We start from the raw sequence: 19,096 nt of genomic DNA, 5'->3' as shown, positions 1-19,096 counted from the left end.
CACAGATGTCTTTTTTTTAGGATTTTAAAGATGATTAAAAATGCTTGCAAGATGTGGCTAACGGGGGTCAACATTAGCCTTCAAAGCCCTCTCAAACGTTTTATATACACACTGCAAGTACAGTATATATATATATATATATAGTGTTGTAACAGACACGTTCATAACAATATGTAATATGAACAATTACACATTTCGTACTTCCGGAAACAAGCGCTTGGTAACAGAGAACGAGGACGACTATTTTTGGACAAATGAGGACTCACAACCTCATTCACAATCTTTATGAAGCTGAATGTACGGAAGAGAGTACGAAGGAAGGGGGAAACGTTGGAGCAGACGGAAGCCGAGAGAGTCAGGACCGGCGTGACTTGAGGCTGTAAATGTGGAGCACGGAACCAAGCTATTCTGACATAAAGGGCCTGTTTACCCAAAATCAACTGGAAAAAAACGTTGAACTAGCTGTGTACACACAAAACATGAAATGTGTGCTAAAACTTTACAGATACTGTAATATGATTGTTTTTCAGTCGGTACAAATTTGTGTCCTATCGCATTTTGTTGTGCATTACAAACTCCAAAAGCCATTCAGCTGCTTACAATAACATTGTCAGTACAGTTTGGTTATTATAAAGGTTACGGAACGTACATAAAGTATTGTTGACGAATGTTGGATACATTTTTAGAGTGATTTAGAGGCAGTATTGATTGCACCCATTAGCTGCATTGCTAGCCACTTAGAACGAGCCGATAATAAAAAAATTGTCTCTCATAAGGATTGTGAAACATTGGCAACATTTAAAAAAAAAAAGTGCAGTTTCCCTTTAATTCTTTATTTACATTATTTAAGTATTGAAATAAAAATTAAGTTCATCATGCATGTCACACAATCTTTAAAAATAAAACTGTATTGTTTTAAACAAAAATGTGTATAATTTATATTTTTCAGCACCGGCATGGTTTCAGGAATACATATTTGGTACTAGTATTGGTAAAAACTACGGATGTCCTATAATGGCTTTTTGCCGATTTCCGATATTCCGATATTGTCCAACTCTTTAATTACCGATACCAACCGATACCGATATCAACCGATATATGCAGTCGTGGAACACATTATTATGCCTAATTTGGACAACCAGGTATGGTGAAGATAAGGTCCTTTTTAAAAATAATAATAAAATAAAATAAGATAAATAAATTAAAAACATTTTCTTGAATAAAAAAGAAAGTAAAACAATATAAAAACAGTTACATAGAAACTAGTAATTAATGAAAATTAGTAAAATTAACTGTTAAAGGTTAGTACTATTAGTGGACCAGCAGCACGCACAATCATGTGTGCTTACGGACTGTATCCCTTGCAGACTGTATTGATATATAATGTAGGAACCAGAATATTAATAACAAAGAAACAACCCTTTTGTGTGAATGAGTGTGAATGAGGTTGGTGCACTAATTGTAAGTGTATCTTGTGTTTTTTATGTTGATTTAATACAAAATAAAAAAAATAAAAAATGATACCGATAATAAAAAAACCGATACCGATAATTTCCGATATTACATTTTAACGCATTTATCGGCCGATAATATCGGCAGGCCAATATTATCGGACATCTCTAGTAAAAATGTAAATGCTACCCATCCTTACCCACATCTGTAGCTCATTGACGGATAGTTGGTATGATTTTTTTTTAAGATGTGTAGCGAGGCCTGTTTTTTCTTCCTTTTTATAATGGTGGACGTATACAGTACATGGGCCAGTCCCATCCAGCTAGGGGCGGGTCAGGGGTGGTATCATGTCCATGAGTAACTTAAAAATCAACCATTACGAATGCAGCTTCTCTCAAAAGTGCCGCATACAAGTGAAATGGATTAAAACAAAATTTTCACATTTGGTGGACGTGACCATACTTTTGGGACACCCACTACGGTTGGAACATTTGTTAAAAGGCAATTTTGAATAATGGCAGACCTTTAAAAAAAGTAATGTGAAGACAACAGTGGGAAGTCAGTGCAAATTGATGGTTGATTACAGAGGTTTTTGCTCTGACATATAGGAACGCCGCTGAAAAAATTTGACATTTAAAGGGGAACTATTGTGCAAAATTAACTTTTTTTTTACCAACTAGTACCTGTTTTTGTGTATTTGGTATATGCGTAAGCATGTATTCAAAATCAAACCACGGAGTCATTGCTAAGTAATTTATAAAACAATCTTTCCATTCTTCATACTTCCTCCAAACGTGCCATTTGGATTTGAAAGGGACGTCAGCGGATATTTCCTTATACATTATGGTAAAGTTTACCCGAAGAAATTTGCGCCAGTCCGCCATTGTCGCCCGACAATGTAGTCAATAAGCGCCTTCTTATTCTCTATCCTTTTGTTGTGGGACAGACAAAATGGCGCATCCTGAAGAGACTGTCAGAAAACAGTTTGAAGAAGATTATTTAATTTCATTTTTTTATCATTTATTTCAGGCAATGACACACAAAAAATAATAATAATGTTAATATAATGCAAAAAGTAATGTACAGTATGTAAGCATGATGATCCAGTTTTGCCTGAAAGGGAGTGGGAAGAAGATAATTTATTTAATCCCACCCCCAGTTCTCCATTCAGTGATTAATACATTGAGCTTCACTGTTACTTTGTTCAAGGATCATAATACAAATGTTGTATCATGGTGGCATTACCAGAGGAATGAACAATACCAACATTGGTAAGGGACAAAATACCAACAATGGTAATAGACCATATACCAATAATGGTAAGAAAACATTGAGTTCATGTCAACACTATGAGACAGAGTACAACAGCAAGTCAAATTAAAGACCCTCATCTCTATATTTGAACCAGACGCGATGTTTGTATACCAGATTAAATCGATTAATAGTTTGGCATTGCTTGTGTTGTAAATCCAGTTTGTTCCAGAGTTTTACTCCGCATACAGACACACAAAAACGTTTACGAGTGGTTTGAGCTCTCGGCAGTGAGAAATAGCCAAAACCTCTCAAGTTATGAGCCTGCAATCGTGTTATAAAAAAACGTTGTAGGTTCGGCGGCAATAATTTGTTAAATACTTTATATAAGATTATTGTTGTGTTATATTTAACAAGATCATCAAATTTGAGCAACTTTGACTGCATAAACATTACAATTATAAGCATGTTCTAAAAAAAACAACATTGTGAATGATCCGCACTGCTCTTGTCTGTAATATAATAAGAGGATGAATTGTGTTGTGGTAAGTATTCCCCCATACTTCAACCCAATATGTAAGGCATGGGAGTACCAAGGTGCAGTATAGAGTACGGAGTGCATTTTCATTAAGGTGTAGTTTTGCTTTGTTTATAATTGAGAGGCTTTTACAGGTTTTTGTTTTAATATGTCTGACATGAGGTTTCCATGATAGTTTACTATCAATTATTACTCCCAAAAATGTATTCTCATTTACGATTTCCATTTGGGTACCATCAATACTAGTTTTTTGTTCGGACGATATGTTGCAATTACCAAACATCACTATCTTAGTTTTATTTCCAGTACAGACCAAAAGTTTGGACACACCTTCTCATTCAATGCGTTCTCTTTATTGTCATGACTATTTACATTGTAGATTGTCACTAAAGGCATCAAAACTATGAATGAACACATGTGGAGTTATGTACTTAACAAAAAAAGGTGAAACAACTGAAAACATGTTTTATATTCCAGTTTATTCAAAATAGCCACCCTTTGCTCTGATTACTTTTTCGCACACTCTTGGCATTCTCTCAATGAGCTTCAAGAGGTAGTCACCTGAACTGGTTTTCACTTCACGGGTATGCTTGAAGCTCATCGAGAGAATGCCAAGAGTGTGTAAAGCAGTAATCGGAGCAAAGGGTGGCTATTTTGAAGAAACTAGAATACAAAACATGTTTTCAGTTATTTCACCTTTTTTTGTTAGGTACTGTCGGAGGCAGATATTTACATATATCCGAATTTAAGTGTTACTTCTTTTTATTTCATAATCATATTAAAAAACAGCTAGTGTTTTTCTTCCAATTGTGGTATTTTGGTTGTCTGCAAAACTGTGTGCTTAACCTCGTGAGGAATGTAGAAAGAGATATAATGGGCATGTGTTTTGGCTAGAGAGACATGACTGCCAGGGTGGGAGGAAGGGAGACTTAAGAGGGAAGAGGGTTTTGTCGGGGGGGGGGGGGGTCAGACCATCTTAGCGGCGCGATTGAATGTTCTATGCTGGACTGGTCTCAATGTATATATGCAAAGCTTTGCAAATATATTACAAAATACCTATTCTGTCTCTGGTGGTTTTTCTACTCAGCTTTAAGTGTCGTAAAGAGCTTGGGAGCGACTTGTGACTTGAATTCCCTGGGAGGAACAACTGGTCCAAAATGCAACAGTACATAACTCCACATGTGTTCATTCATAGTTGTGATGCCTTCAGTGACAATCTACAATGTAAATAGTCATGAAAATAAAGAAAACCCATTGAATAAGGAGAACGTGTGTCCAAACGTTTGACCTGTACTGTATATTCAAGGATAATTTATTTGTGTCCATCCATTTTTTTTTATTACGTTTAGTTCCGTGTTTACTGTATTTATGAGCTCTTTATAGTCATCAATACTGTAAAATATATTTGTGTCATCTGCAAATAGTACAAATGTCAGTGCTTTGGATTTATTAAACATATCATTAATATACACATTAAACAGATCTGTAAAACATAATATGTGCAAAATGTTGGCCAACGACCCACCATTACATGGAAGTGTTTTAAATGTAGAAAAAACATAATATGACCCCTTTAAAGCACTAGAATCAAATATTTTCAAAGACAAGACAACTTCAAAAAAACATCAATGCTTTGGTATATATTACTGGATTCATCACACTGAAGCAAGTCTTGATTACACTATATGAATATGCTCTGAAAGTTTGAAGACTAGTTGAGAATTGTGCTTAATTCTAGGAACGTCCACTGACCATTCGAAAAGAAGAATGCCACAACATCAAATTGACGCCTGCACCTTCAAGATCAATCAGGAGAGATTTTCAAATACTTCAGATCGAGAAGTGCTGACACTGAACGACTTCGAAAAGGCATCAAAACGTTTAGATGTGCGAGCCACAAAACACTCAGCAGAACTAGATGCAGTGCATTAGGGGAGTTTACCCACTGAGACATAACACAGCTGATGAAAGGTCATAAATTCTTAATACTGTTCGAACACATTTGGGGTGAAAACAGAAGGTTGGCATTCTTGAGCTACTTGTGTCCAGATGTCTCAAGTCTTATGTGTCACTTTGGCTTTTTCTTAATCTGCACACTCTTCCTTGACCTACTTAATATTTCTGCATATTCCACTTTTTTTTGCTGGAAGTGAAGCCAACAGTTTTGTCTGTTCTTTATAAAAACAAGAATAACCTTAAGCGTCTAAGGCAGAGGTCTTCTTGCCAAGACAATGAACACAAATGGAGGTCACCTGTCCTTGGCTGGTGCATGTCAGCTGGGATGTCAAAGAACAACAACATTCCTGCTGTCAGGCAAGCTTTCAGCCCACTCCGACGTCGTTATGCACTGCCACCGCACCGTTACTTAATTCTAAGTACTTGGAACTGTATCTCCTGTGAGGTTTTCTTTTGTTATTTCAAAATGTGGTAGGACACAATCCACTTAGGTTGGCTACAAACCAAGAAACAGTACTCCATCTTACTGTATGACCTTTTTCTTTAACTCTCAATTTATCTTTTAACACAATTCACTAAATTGAACAGAAAGTTTAGTATTGACCTCAAAACTCTCCGTGCTCGACACTTGATGCTAGGCACAATTGATAGGACTTAATCAGAAGTTGCGCATTGGTCGATAAATCACTATTCTGTAATAAATATAAAGTACATACTAGAAATCAAGGACAATGTGTTATATGCTGGATATGGCGTGGTACCAATTTATAAATTAATCTCTACTCTGTATTGAATATAAAATACATTATACGTAGAAAGGACTGAGAGAACACAACCCTAAGCCAGGCCCGATCTCCCAATAGTAAAAAAGTTCTAAATCCAGATTTATTCAAATCAGCTTCAAAATGTAATCACTTGTCTGTCTATAGTTTTCTGAGCTAACATAGTGGACACTTAACACCTGCAACTGTTACATAGCCTTAATATAAGATAAATACTGAAACAGTATGCTGAATCTGTGGGTTACTGGTTTAAAGTAAAAAAATAGCCGTTGTTCGTACAACATAAAAGTCCACTATGGATGACGCTAGCTGGAGAAGGGTATAGAACTTATATTATAAATGATCGATCAATTCATCCATGTCCCTATTGAGGCTGTGAGCCAAGTTATTTGTTTGTGGAAATCGCTTGGAATGGCGAAAAGCCGAAGTGGAACTGTAATTCTAATAGTTAGCGCGCTAGCCAGATAGAGTCGGGTGACAAAAAATATGACTCAACATTTAGCATGTGTCAAGTCCCAAAATATATGATTATAAGCTGTACAAATAGCTAAAAAAAGATAGCATGCTGACATTAGCATGCTAACAGAGGATTTGTCAAGTGAGATGTGTGTCTGCGGGATTAGCCAAAAAAGCTACCATGCTTACATTAGCATGCTAAAAGGTAACAGTGCCACAATATATATGACTCTGAAGTTTATACCTGCAAAATTGGCAAAAAAAAAAAGCTAGCATGCTAATGTCAGCATGCTAACAGTTAGCATTCGTCAAGTGCCAAAATATATGAAGGTGAGGTTTATACCAGTAAAAAAAAAAGCTAGGAATGCTAACAGTTGACTAACATTAGCAAGGACCGTTTTGACTTTGGAACGGTTTGAAATCGGTTGAGAAGTAGGAAATAGGGAAGTTTGAAAAATCGTTCATTCATTTTAAATGGGAAAAAAAATGTCCCAAAAATGTGTGATTACTGAAAATTAAAATAATGGTAGCATGTGTGTCATGAAAGAGCTGACAATTTGTATAGTGTAATAATAAACCAAATGAAAAATGCAGGAGAAGAAGGTAGATACAAAATAGATTGTAATAATAATTACAAAACTGTAAGCGTTGTCACGGCCCGGGCGCACCTCAGTGCGCATTCATCTGTGCGCTGCGCTGGGTGCACCTGTGCGGGCCACTCCAGCTGCAGCTGCAATCCATCTGCAATCAGCACACCTGTCACTGATGAGATTCCTGGGCTTCTTAAGCCAGTGCAAACATACATTCCGGGCCAGAACATAGCAACACGTTCCCGTTCAGTAAGCGACTCGTATCAAGCTCTATGCTCTCTCTGTGTTTTCTCCTCCTCTGTGTTCATTGTGCGTTGTCCTGTGTCGTGTCGTTTCCTGATTGCGAGCTGTGTGTCTCGTCTCCCCGTGTTCCCCTCTGGTTCCCTGGCTGCCCTTTTTGGATCTAGACCTCCCGCCTGGACACGGACCTTTGACGCCTCTCTCCTGCCCTTGACCTCACGCCTGCTTACGGACCTATGAGCTTGTCTTGCCCCTTTGGACTTCCGCACCTCGAGCAACACTTCCGGTAACACTCATCAGATAATCCCTGCCCCTAGTCACACCCATACACCTTTTGGATTAGTCACACTCCATTCCCTTGTTTATTAAAATTGTATAATAATAAATCTAGAGCTAAACAACGTCCCTGCTGTCTGTGCCGTCTTCTTCCTCTGTACACGTAACATGTGTGAGTCTTTTGAGTATTCATACAGTGTAATGATGTAATTACATTACATCATTAGTGTGATAATGTAACTCAGTGGCCTAGTGGTTAGAGTGCCCGCCCTGAGATCGGTAGGTTGTCAGTTCAAACCCCGGCCGAGTCATACCAACGACTATAAAAATGGGACCCATTACCTCCCTGCTTGGCACTCAGCATCAAGGGTTGAAATTGGGGGTTAAATCACCAAAAATTATTCTCGGGCGCGGCCACCGCTGCTGCTCACTGCTCCCCTCACCTCCCAGGGGGTGATAAAGGGTGATGGGTCAAATGCAGAGAATAATTTCGCCACACCTCGTGTGTGTGACAATCATTGGTACTTTAACTTTAATGCTGTACTAGTTTACAACTATATTAAATATGAGAATCGTCATCTGGTGGGGTACCAATTTATAATACCTGTAGACTCCAAACTCAATAATAATAAAGCCTCCTAACTGTCTTCAATATACAATATCGACTTATCACACTTCCGAAAGGTCACATTTGCCCTCTCAGAGAGGAATTGTGCTCCAAAGTGACCCAGTGGGAGTGAGTCTCGTGTGCCGCCAGTCATGCTCTGACTGTGTGCAACCTCTTGGTGATGCAGCCTGTTAATTCACTGTCATGCAGTCTACTAACGCCATTTTAGCTGTCGCTCACTTTGTGGAACACACACGTCGCACACACACACACACACACACACACACACACACACACACAGAGCTAACTCAGCTGCTCTTTGTCCCTTTTTCCCCAGGCCACACAACTAGTGAAGCTCTTGTGTTGACTCACCCTTTTGCCCTCCTTGCCTGTTTCACCTGGCCGGCCTGGCAGTCCACCAAGTCCCTAAAGGTGAGAACATGCAGTGAATAAGGTGCAACATTTACGGATGATTTTTTTGTAAAAAAAAAAAAAAAAAAAAAAAAGGCAACAAAAACCTGAATCATTATTATTTATATATACCGTATTTTACGCACTATAAGGTGCACCTAAAAACGTCCAATTTTCTCAAAAGCTGTCAGTGCGCCTTTTAATCCAGTGCGCTTTATATATGGACAAATATTGAGCCACAACAGGTCTCGCAACTACGGGATGCATAACGTAACCCCAGCCTCTACTGTAGCGTCTATTCTATGCGCCTTATAATGCGGTGCGCCTTATATATGAACAAAGTTTTAAGATAGGCCATTTATTGAAGGCGCGCCTTATAATCCGGTGCGCATTATAGTGCGGAAAATACAGTATATCATTATTTATATCCCGCCATCAGTGTGAGAAAGTGTGTGTGAATGGGTGAATGTGGAAATAGTGTCAAAGCGCTTTGAGTTCCTTAAAAAAAAAAAAGGTAGAAAAGCGCTATACAAGTATAACCCATTTACCATTTTATTATTCCCAGCCTTGGTTGGTTCATTGTTTTAGGGATGTTTTGCAGATTCAATGAAGTTGGTGTAAAGTGAAACAAAAATGGAGCTGTTTGGTCACAAAACCCATGTTTGGAGGAGAAACGGTGAGACCTTTAATCACAGGAACACCATTTCTACCGTCAAGCATGGTGGTGGTAGTAATAAGCTCTGGGCCTGTTTTGCTGCCAATGGAACTGGTGCTTTACAGAGAGTAAATGGGACAATGAAAAAGGAGGATTACCTCCAAATTCTTCAGGACAACCTAAATTCATCAGCCCAGAGGTTGGGTCTCGGGCGCAGTTGGGTGTTTCAACAGGACAATGACCCCAAACACACATCAAAAATGGTAAAGGAATGGCTAAATCAGGCTAGAATTTAGAATGGCCTTCCCAAAGTCCTGACTTAAACGTGTGGACAATGCTGAAGAAACAAGTCCATGTCAGAAAAACACCACATTTAGCTGAACTGTACCAATTTTGTCAAGAAGAGTGGTCAAAAATGCAACCAAAAGCTTGCCAGAAGCTTGTGGATGGCTACCAAAAGCGCCTTATTGCAGTGAAACTTGCCAAGGGACATGTAACCAAATATTAACATTGCTGTATGTATACTTTTGACCCAGCAGATTTGGTCACATTTTCAGTAGACCCATAATAAATTCGTAAAAGAACCAAACTTCATGAATGTTTTTTCGTGACCAACAAGTATGCGCTCCAATCACTCTATCACAAAAACATAAGAGTTGTAGAAATTATTGGAAACTCAAGACAGCCATGACATTATGTTCTTTACGAGTCATACCAAAGACTATAAAAATGGGATCCATTACCTCCCTGCTTGGCACTCAGCCTCAAGGGTTGGAATTGGGGGTTAAATCACCAAAAATAAATCCCGGGCGCGGCACCGCTGCTGCCCACTGCTCCCCTCACCTCCCAGGGGGTGAAGAAGGGGATGGGTCAAATGCAGAGGACAAATTTCACCACACCTAGCGTGTGTGCGACAATTATTGGTACTTTAACTTAACTACAAGTGTATGTAAACTTTTGACCACGACTGTATATGATGTTCAATTAGTTACCTGTTCTCCTTTTCCTCCCCGAAGGCCCTGCATGTTTGAAAATATAGAGAAATGAAAAGGACAATTTTAAATCCAACAAGTCATGCTTTGCAATACTCAGTAGAGTAGATTCAATTCAATTACCTGATCCCCTTTGAGACAGTCGTTGTCAGCCTGTCAATATAAACGAAAGCAAAGTCAGTTAATATACATGCTAACAGAAAGGGCTCGCTTCTGGCGTAAACACGAAATGTGGTTTGAATGATCAGAATGGCTCTGAGCACGTCAGGCCAATTTTGATGCACACCGTTTACAGGAAGTTAAAAAATTTTTTGTTGTTTTTTTGTTTTTTGTCCTGTCCAGCTACTCAGGCAGATCATATTGTTGAAATATACTATATTGCCAAAAGTATTTGGCCACCCATCCAAATGATCACAATCAGGTGTCCTAATCACTTGGCCCGGCCACAGGTGTATATAATCAAGCACTTAGCCATGGAGACTGTTTCTACAAACAATTCCATGCTCCCAACCTTGTGGGAACAGTTTGGAGCGGGCCCCTTCCTCTTCCAACATGACTGTGCACCAGTGCACAAAGCAAGGTCCATAAAGACAAGGATGACAGAGTCTGGTGTGGATGAACTTCACTGGCCTGCACAGAGTCCTGACCTGAACCTGATATAAGACCTTTGAGATGGTGAGGGGAGCAGTGAGCAGCAGTGAGCAGCAGCGTGCACCACGCTCGGGAATCATTTGTTGATTTAACCCCAATTACAACCTTTGATGCTGAGTGCCAAGCAGGGAGGTAATGGGTCCCATTTTTATAGTCTTTGGTATGACTCGGCCGCGGATTTAACTCACAACCTTCAAGTGCCAAGGCAGACATTCTAACCACAAGGCCACTGAGGAAGGGTATTCAAATGGCCCCATTCGTCCAAGTTTTCCTGACACATGAAACGTGATGGACTGGGGGTGTACACGATCCACTTTAGCCGTAGACTGTTGAACATCTTTAACCCTTGTGTAATGTTCATATTGTTGTTACTCAGCCAGCGTTTGTAGGTCTGATGGACCCTTTGCATTTTGTGGCTTTTTTTTAATGCCTCACAATCAAACACTTTTATGTTAAAATACTGAACAGATGTTTACCTTATCCCAATAAACATCTGTTCAGTATTTTAACATAAAAGTGTTTGATTGTGAGGCATTAAAAGCCACAAAATGCAAAACGTCCATCAGACCCACAAACGCTGGCTGAGTAACAACAGTATGAACATTATACAAGGCTTAAATTCGATCTCAATTCTGTACACTGCTGCTGGAATTAAAATTTTCCTGAAGGAACTCTCCTGAATGAATCAATAAAGTACGATCTATCTATCTATGTATATACAGACACAGTCACCTGTACATATAGTTGAAATACAAACATGTATCTTTAGTATTAAACCCCGAAGATGTCTGTAATGCAAACAATAACAACAATGAAAAGCCACAAAATGAAAAAAAAAAAAAAAAGCCACAAAATGCAACGGGTTCATCAGACCCACAAACGCTGGCTGAGTAACAACAATATGAACGTTGCACGGACAATTTCTCTGCCAGTTTCTGCATCCCACAGGGATTCTTCTTTTGTGTTTCTGCACCTGCGGTTCCCACACAAGGTTGCAACATTGTTTGTCAACACTGTCAGCTCTCATTTTCTCGCACATTTGACCCTCTGATGTTCTGTGTACCTACACTCTGTCCTCCTCCTGTCTAGGCCTGCTCTGTGTGTGTGTGTGTGTGTGTGTGTGTGTGTGTGTGTGTGTGTGTGTGTGTGTGTGTGTGTGTGTGTGTGTGTGTGTTTGGTACACAGAACATCAATTTCCACACTTCTATTAGCCCCGGGTCCACTGGACCCGGACATCTTATATGTAATAGACATGTGTAGGGGGGGTGTATGGTGTGTGGTCATTAAATATGTATTCTGATATATGTTCTTCACAGAAAATGAGCCAAAGTCAGTGAGTCTCAGTTTGAAAAATTAATTAATTGTATCATTTATCTTTTAATAAAAAATGAAAACGGGTTCCACAGACCCGAACACCACACAAGGTTTAACAACAAGTGTTTTGTGGCAATTCCAACTTTGACCACAGCGTCAGTTCCTATGTAGAGTGGCTCTTTCCATCATTTTCAGCAGACTGCATTGCAAAATTATTAACTCCCCCACCTCAGGAATGGGCCATATGATTCCCTTTCCCGACTGTATATTTTCAATAACTACTGACATATGGACCCTTGGAGACTTCAATGTGATTATGAAATGAAATTAGTTTATTACGGTTATATAATCAACCATTTTGTGTGATCAATTTAACAGCACAGATTAGACATATTAACAATCATACACATACACACACAAAAAGAAAAAGAATGACCGAAAAAGGAATAGGCTGAAGCCAAGGCTTACATTTGCCTATGCTATACATTCACTGAAAATTAGATTGCCTGGAACATCAACGTTAAAAAAAAAATCAATGTGATGAAAGTAATCATTGCTATATTTTATAATTTTCCATTATTTCAACTTTCAAGGCCTTTTTATTTATTTTATTTAGCCTTTATTTAACCAGGTAAAATCCCATTGAGATCAAAGATCGCTTCTCCAAGGGAGACCTGGCCAAGAGGGCAGCAGCAAGGTTACATTAAAAACAGTAAACAAATACATAAAACATCACATTTACAACATTAAAACTTGCTCACATAACACATGTGCATACAGACAAGGTAGACTGCAGTCCTTTCACAGAAGCTTTAAACTCATTCAACAAAGAACTACATGTCTTCAACTCATCACTGAGCTTGTTCCACCATTTAACTCCTAAAACTAAAATACATTTGTATTTTATATTCGTTCTTACTTTACATATTTCAAAAATCAATATCCCCCGTAAATGATAGTTTTCTAAGAATAACCCAAGAATACAAGCTGTAAGGCTATTGTTCTTTACTCAAAACATAATCTCCATTGTTTTTAAAAACACAATATCTGAAAAAGTTTGCAATTTTCTAAAGTCAAACCTAGGTCTGGGCTATTTATTCCTGAAAATGAACTCGATAACTTTTCCGTCATTGATCAATTGCTTTGTCTCTCCCTTTCAAACAGGGTACAAGAGGGTTCACACAGTGCGTTAACTCAATAGCAGAGCTAAATGAACAAAGTGTACCCTCTTGTCACTCATACACAATCTTTGTCTCAGGGGACAGAGGCGGGATCGCCAGCTTACAGACAGATGTCTCCCTATGGAAATATTTTGGCTATAAAATAGTGATAAAGATGAGTCCATCAAAACGGACGAACGTGCAAGCAAGTATGCCAAATTTAGGCATTTATATACAACTTCCACTTTTGCTTTCTATAACAAAATAAATCGTTTTTTTCCATCCATTTCCATCAGACGCACACTTTGTACAATAGCAATGAATAAGAAATTGTATCTCAGAGCTCGTGTCCATTCAGAGTAAATGATCAAACGTGTGACAGTCACAGTAAGGCGATACAACTTGTAACAAGGTAATTAGCCTTAGCCTCCGTGACCCCGAGAGAAGTGAGGGCGTGGTTGTTACAAGTCCCCAGACAAACTGCTGCCAAGACAAGACAAGTGTTGTTCGTCCTCGGCCACTGAATGGACTGAAGGCCAGAAAGGAACGTCTCGGTTGCTAAACACAAGCCCAATGATCTGTATCGCCTTACAGTTGGCATCCTGGAGTCAAAAGCTGTTGACTTTTCTTGGAAACAGCTGCAGAAATGGAAGCTCCCAGCACATGTCTCGTGCATTAGTCAGAGGACTTGTTCGGAGTTGGAAAGTTAACAAGAGGACTAATGGCTTAAAAGACACTCGAGGCTGCAAGTTTAAAGACAGTCAGAGTCGGCTCTGACCCGTGACCCACAAAATAAAACATAAGTGTCCGTGCAATGCTTATTATTTACTGAGGATTACATCACTGCATCTGCAGTTGGCTTCCAAAGTGATAAACTTTTGCTAAAACCATCCATCAGTAATGTCATTTTGTGTGCATTCGGCTTAGTATTATCGTATTTTCTGAACCATAGGGCTCACCGGATTATAAGGCACATATAATGTAACCATTCATATTAAATTTGTTTTCAGGTAAAATAAAATATCGTATTTTTCGGACCATAGGGCGCATTAAAAGGGTCATGTTATGATTTTTTTCTAAATTTAAAACATTTCCTTGTGGTCTACATCAGTGTTTTTCAACCTTTTTTGAGCCAAGGCACATTTTTTGTGTTGAAAAAATCCGGAGGCACACCACCATTAAATCATTAAAAAACGAGTTGGCAGTAAAGAGTCGTTGTCGCAATTGTTGGATATGACTTTAAACCATAATCAAGCATGCATCAATATAGCTCTTGTCTCAAAGTAGGTGTACTGTCACAACCTGTCACATCATGCCGTGACTTATTTGGAGTTTTTTGCTGTTTTCCTGTGTGTAGTGTTTTAGTTCTTGTCTTGCGCTCCTATTTTGGTGGCTTTTTCTCTTTTTTTGGTACTTTCCTGAAGCATTTTCATGTCTTCCTTTGAGCGATATTTCCCGCATCTACTTTGTTTTAGCAATCAAGGATATTTCAGTTGTTTTTATCCTTCTTTGTGGGGACATTGTTGATTGTCATGTCATGTTCGGATGTACATTGTGGACGCCGTCTTTGCTCCACAGTAAGTCTTTGCTGTCGTCCAGCATTCCGTTTTTGTTTACTTTGTAGCCAGTTCAGTTTTAGTTTTGTTCTGCATAGCCATCCCTAAACTTTAATGCCTTTTCTTAGGGCCTTTTGTTTATTTTAGGTTTAAGCATTAGATACCGTTTTACCTGCACGCTGCCTCCCGCTGTTTCCGACATCTACAAAGCAATTAGCTACCGGCTGCCACCTACTGGTACGGAAGAGTATTACACGGTTACTCTGCCGAGCTCTAGACAGCACCGACACTCAACAACAACACATCATTTGCAGACTATAATTACTGGTTTGCAAAAAAATATTTTTAACCCAAATAGGTGAATATAGATAATCTCCCACGGCACACCAGACTGTATCTCATGGCACACTAGTGTGCCGCGGCACAGTGGTTGAAAAACACTGGTCTACATAACATGTAATGGTGGTTCTTCGGTCAAAATGGTGCATAGATTATGTTTTACAGATCATCTTCAAGTCGCTTTCTGACAGTCTCTTCCGGATGCGCCGTTTTGTGGGTGGTCTTATTTACGTGGCTCACCTTTGACAGCGTCTTCTCCCCGTCATCTTTGTTGTAGCGGTGTAGCGTGCAAGGACGGGATGGAAGAAGTGTCAAAAGATGGAGCTAACTGTTTTAATGACATTCAGACTTTACTTAACTCAATAACAGAGCAGCATCTTCTCTTCCGTGGCTCACTAGTGCAACAATGCCGTAAATGTGTCCGACCGGAACTCTCTAATAACGAAAGTTCCTTGGGTGAATAATGTAAACTCACTACACCGGTAGTTTTTAACGCTTCCATAGCGAGATATAACTTAGAACTTTACACTACTTCATATTAGGAATGTCAGCAGCAGAGGGTGAATGCCCCATAGCAAGAAGATAGTGAAAAATAAGTAGTTTATCGACTATGGCATCGGCACAAGCTACAAGGGAGGACTCCCGCAAATTTTCAGGACTTATGCAGATCTCAAATACACATCAGCAGGTACCAGAAGGTAAGAAAAGTTGGTTTTATCATAATATTGTGAAACAAAACGCCAGATAATATGTATGCTAATTGGTGCCATTTTGCGGTCCTTATACACACGCCATAGTAATACTTGTATCTCTGACTACGGTAGCCGTAATGGGCCAACAATCCATCAAGCGGTTCGGCTTCAAAGTCGTACTAAAACATTTTGACAGATTTTTGAGTGGTGTGTGTAATGTTTTATATTTTCAACGGGACATTTCAAGTTTTGGTGTTGTTTACTTGAGTCATATTGCAGTCTACACGTATCTCTTATGTGTGACTACCATCTACTGGTCACACTTATCATTACACCGTGTACCAAATAAAATTGCTTCGAGGTCGGTAAGCACAACCAGAATTATTCCGTACATTAGGCGCATCGGATTATAAGGCGCACTGTCGTTTTTTGAGAAAATTAAAGGATTTTAAGTGCGCCTTATAGTCCGAAAAATACGGTAATTAAAATATTTTTGATTTTACGAACCTGAGGGCCCAACTGCAATGAAATACAAAATGACCTCTTAAAAGTCCCCTGTTGTACAAAACTGATTTTTTAATGATGCTATAACAGTAATATGTGTCTCTCAAGCAGCGGTCTCCGACATTCTCCACTTTTAGAGCTACTTGGGGAAAAAAAAGATAGCTGAGCTATTTTTATTTTATTTATTTGACTGGGAACATTTACATTTTTAGTGCGGTTGTTTTCTTTATGCTATTTTGCTGTAATTTGACATTAAATAGACCATTGATAGTCTAGTGCAGGGGGTGCCCGTTACGTCGATCGCGAGCTACCGGTCGATCTTCACTATGACGTCACTTTCGTCACTTGATTGACATTCACGGCACCCGAGGGTCTTGTGAGTCGACGCTGGCTGCTCCGAGCTCATTGATAAGAAAAAATGGCCGACAGGAAGGCGAGAAACACTTTTTATTTCAACAGACTCTCGCGCCGTCAAAACTCTAAAGACAGACTGCACAGGTCCGATCTTCACAATAAAAGCAGCGCTTCATCCTGCTTGCGCTAACAAAATAAGAGTCTCCGAAAGCTAGCGCACAAGCTAGCAAGCTACGGAGTTTGCCGTCAATGTATTTCTTGTAAAGTGTATAAAAAGGAGTATGGAAGCTGGACAAATAAGATGACAAAAACCAACCACTTTCATGTGTTATTGGACAGTAAGGAGGAACTTTTTTTCTCCTCCATTTGAAAATGCGGACGTTATCAGCACTACTGTCTGATTCCAATCAATGCAAGTCATCAGAATCAAGTAATACACCAACTTATATTCTTGTCTTCATGAAAGAAAGGAATCTATATGTGTTAAACATGCTTGTATTATCATTAAACACCTTTAACTTGTTAACAAAAATGTCTATTTCATAAATAAATAAATATAAATTATATATATGAATGAGGTGGATCCCCTCGACTTAGTCAATTGAAAAGTAGTTCGCCTGCAGAAAAAGTGTGGGGACCCCTGGTCTAGTGGTACGCCAAATAATCACTTAATTAAATATTCAAACAATGTGTTACTGTTTAAACTGTGTTTAATGTTACAGTGGCCAAAAATATTAAATATACTTGTTAAATAAGACCTCTGTCTTATTTTTAATGAATATTTATCTGTGTTGGCCCTGTGATGAGGTAGCGACTTGTCCAGGGTATACACTGCCTTCCGCCCGGATGCAGCTGAGATAGGCTCCAGCACCCCCCGCGACCCCAAAAGGGACAAGCGGTAGAAAATGGATGGATGGATTAGGCCCACTATGCTACCATACTTTAATATTGGTCATTATGGTGATATTTGGAAAGCCAAGTGTTTTCTGAGTTGGAACTTGGTGAAAAAAGGTTGAGAATCACTGAAATAGACACAATAATCACTTGTAAAAATTCAGTAATAAAGACTTGAAGCATATATTGTTTGACCTTTTTGTGAGCTACTTTAAAGCAGGTACTTGCACAAGAGCTACTCGAGCCCGTTTATGAGCACCACACCTAAGAAAATGTCCTCTTTTTTTTAACGCGTTTGCTCCACTTCTGAGAAAAGAGGCACTCAGACGGCCGCTTTTCAAATTTGGACTTTTTGCAACAACATGAAGGAAAAAACATTTTTCTTTCTGGACCTGATACGACATCTGAAAAGGACAGCTTTGTAAAACAAGAAAAACAACGCCTGATTATCTTACGAAGCTTACATATTACAAAGGACTTTGTCCTGATAATTGGCTCCAAAACGGGCCGGGGGCCGACAACTGGAAGTATTATTATCACAATTTCAGAATGGTTAAAACCATTAAAAATCAGTTCCCAGTGACTTATTATATTTTTCGAAGTGTTTTTCAAAATTTTACCCATCACGCAATATCCCTAAAAAAAGCTTCAAAGTGCCTGATTTTAACCATCGTTATATACACCCGTCCATTTTCCTGTGACGTCACATAGTGAAGCCAACACAAACAAACATGGCGGAAAGAACAGCAAGCTATAGCGACATTAGCTCGGATTCAGACTCGGATTTCAGCGGCTTAAGCGATTCAACAGATTACGAATGTATTGAAACGGATGGTTGTAGTGTGGAGGCAGGTAGCGAAAACGAAATTGAAGAAGAAACTGAAGCTATTGAGCCATATCGGTTTGAACCGTATGCAAGCGAAACCGACGAAAACGACACGGCAGCCAGCGACACGGGAGAAAGCGAGGACGAATTCGGCGATCGCCTTCTAACCAACGATTGGTATGTGTTTGTTTGGCATTAAAGGAAGCTAACAACTATGAACTAGGTTTACAGCATATGAAATACATTTGGCAACAACATGCACTTTTAGAGTGCAGACAGCCCAATTTACATCAATTAATATATTCTGTAGACATACCCTCATCCGCGCTCTTTTCCTGAAAGCTGATCTGTCCAGTTTTGGAGTTGATGTCAGCAGGCCAGGGAAGCTAGGGTCGATATTCTTCTCTTGATTATCTTGGGACGGTGTGAGCCAAGACATCCAGGGGGTTTAGCTCGCTCGTCTGCGGGAACAAACTGCCGCCATTGCTTGCCGTGCTACCAGGTCCTTTGTCCCTGAATTGCTCACACACTCCGGCAGATTCAATGGGGGTCTGGCGGCCGATTTCTTTGACTTTATCGTTGGAAATGCATCTGCTTTGA

General features: G+C 39.3%; 1 protein-coding gene across 2 annotated transcripts in view; it reads right to left on the bottom strand.

The window, feature by feature from the left end:
• The window catches only part of LOC133605530 (uncharacterized), a 345,893-nt gene that overhangs the window by 199,592 nt on the left and 127,205 nt on the right, over positions 1-19,096 (bottom strand). For both annotated transcript variants that reach the window (XM_061958830.1, XM_061958831.1), the window contains exons 11-13: positions 10,330-10,359; positions 10,207-10,233; positions 8,521-8,574 (exon numbers count right to left, since the gene is read on the bottom strand). In XM_061958830.1, the coding sequence (XP_061814814.1) occupies positions 8,521-8,574; positions 10,207-10,233; positions 10,330-10,359 (111 nt within the window). The remainder of the gene's footprint in view (positions 1-8,520; positions 8,575-10,206; positions 10,234-10,329; positions 10,360-19,096) is intronic.

This window comes from Nerophis lumbriciformis, linkage group LG02, assembly GCF_033978685.3.
Source record: "Nerophis lumbriciformis linkage group LG02, RoL_Nlum_v2.1, whole genome shotgun sequence".
Classification (NCBI taxonomy): domain Eukaryota; kingdom Metazoa; phylum Chordata; class Actinopteri; order Syngnathiformes; family Syngnathidae; genus Nerophis; species Nerophis lumbriciformis.
The sequence above is the reverse complement of the archived record's forward strand: the minus strand, read 5'-3'. Positions and strand labels throughout refer to the sequence as shown.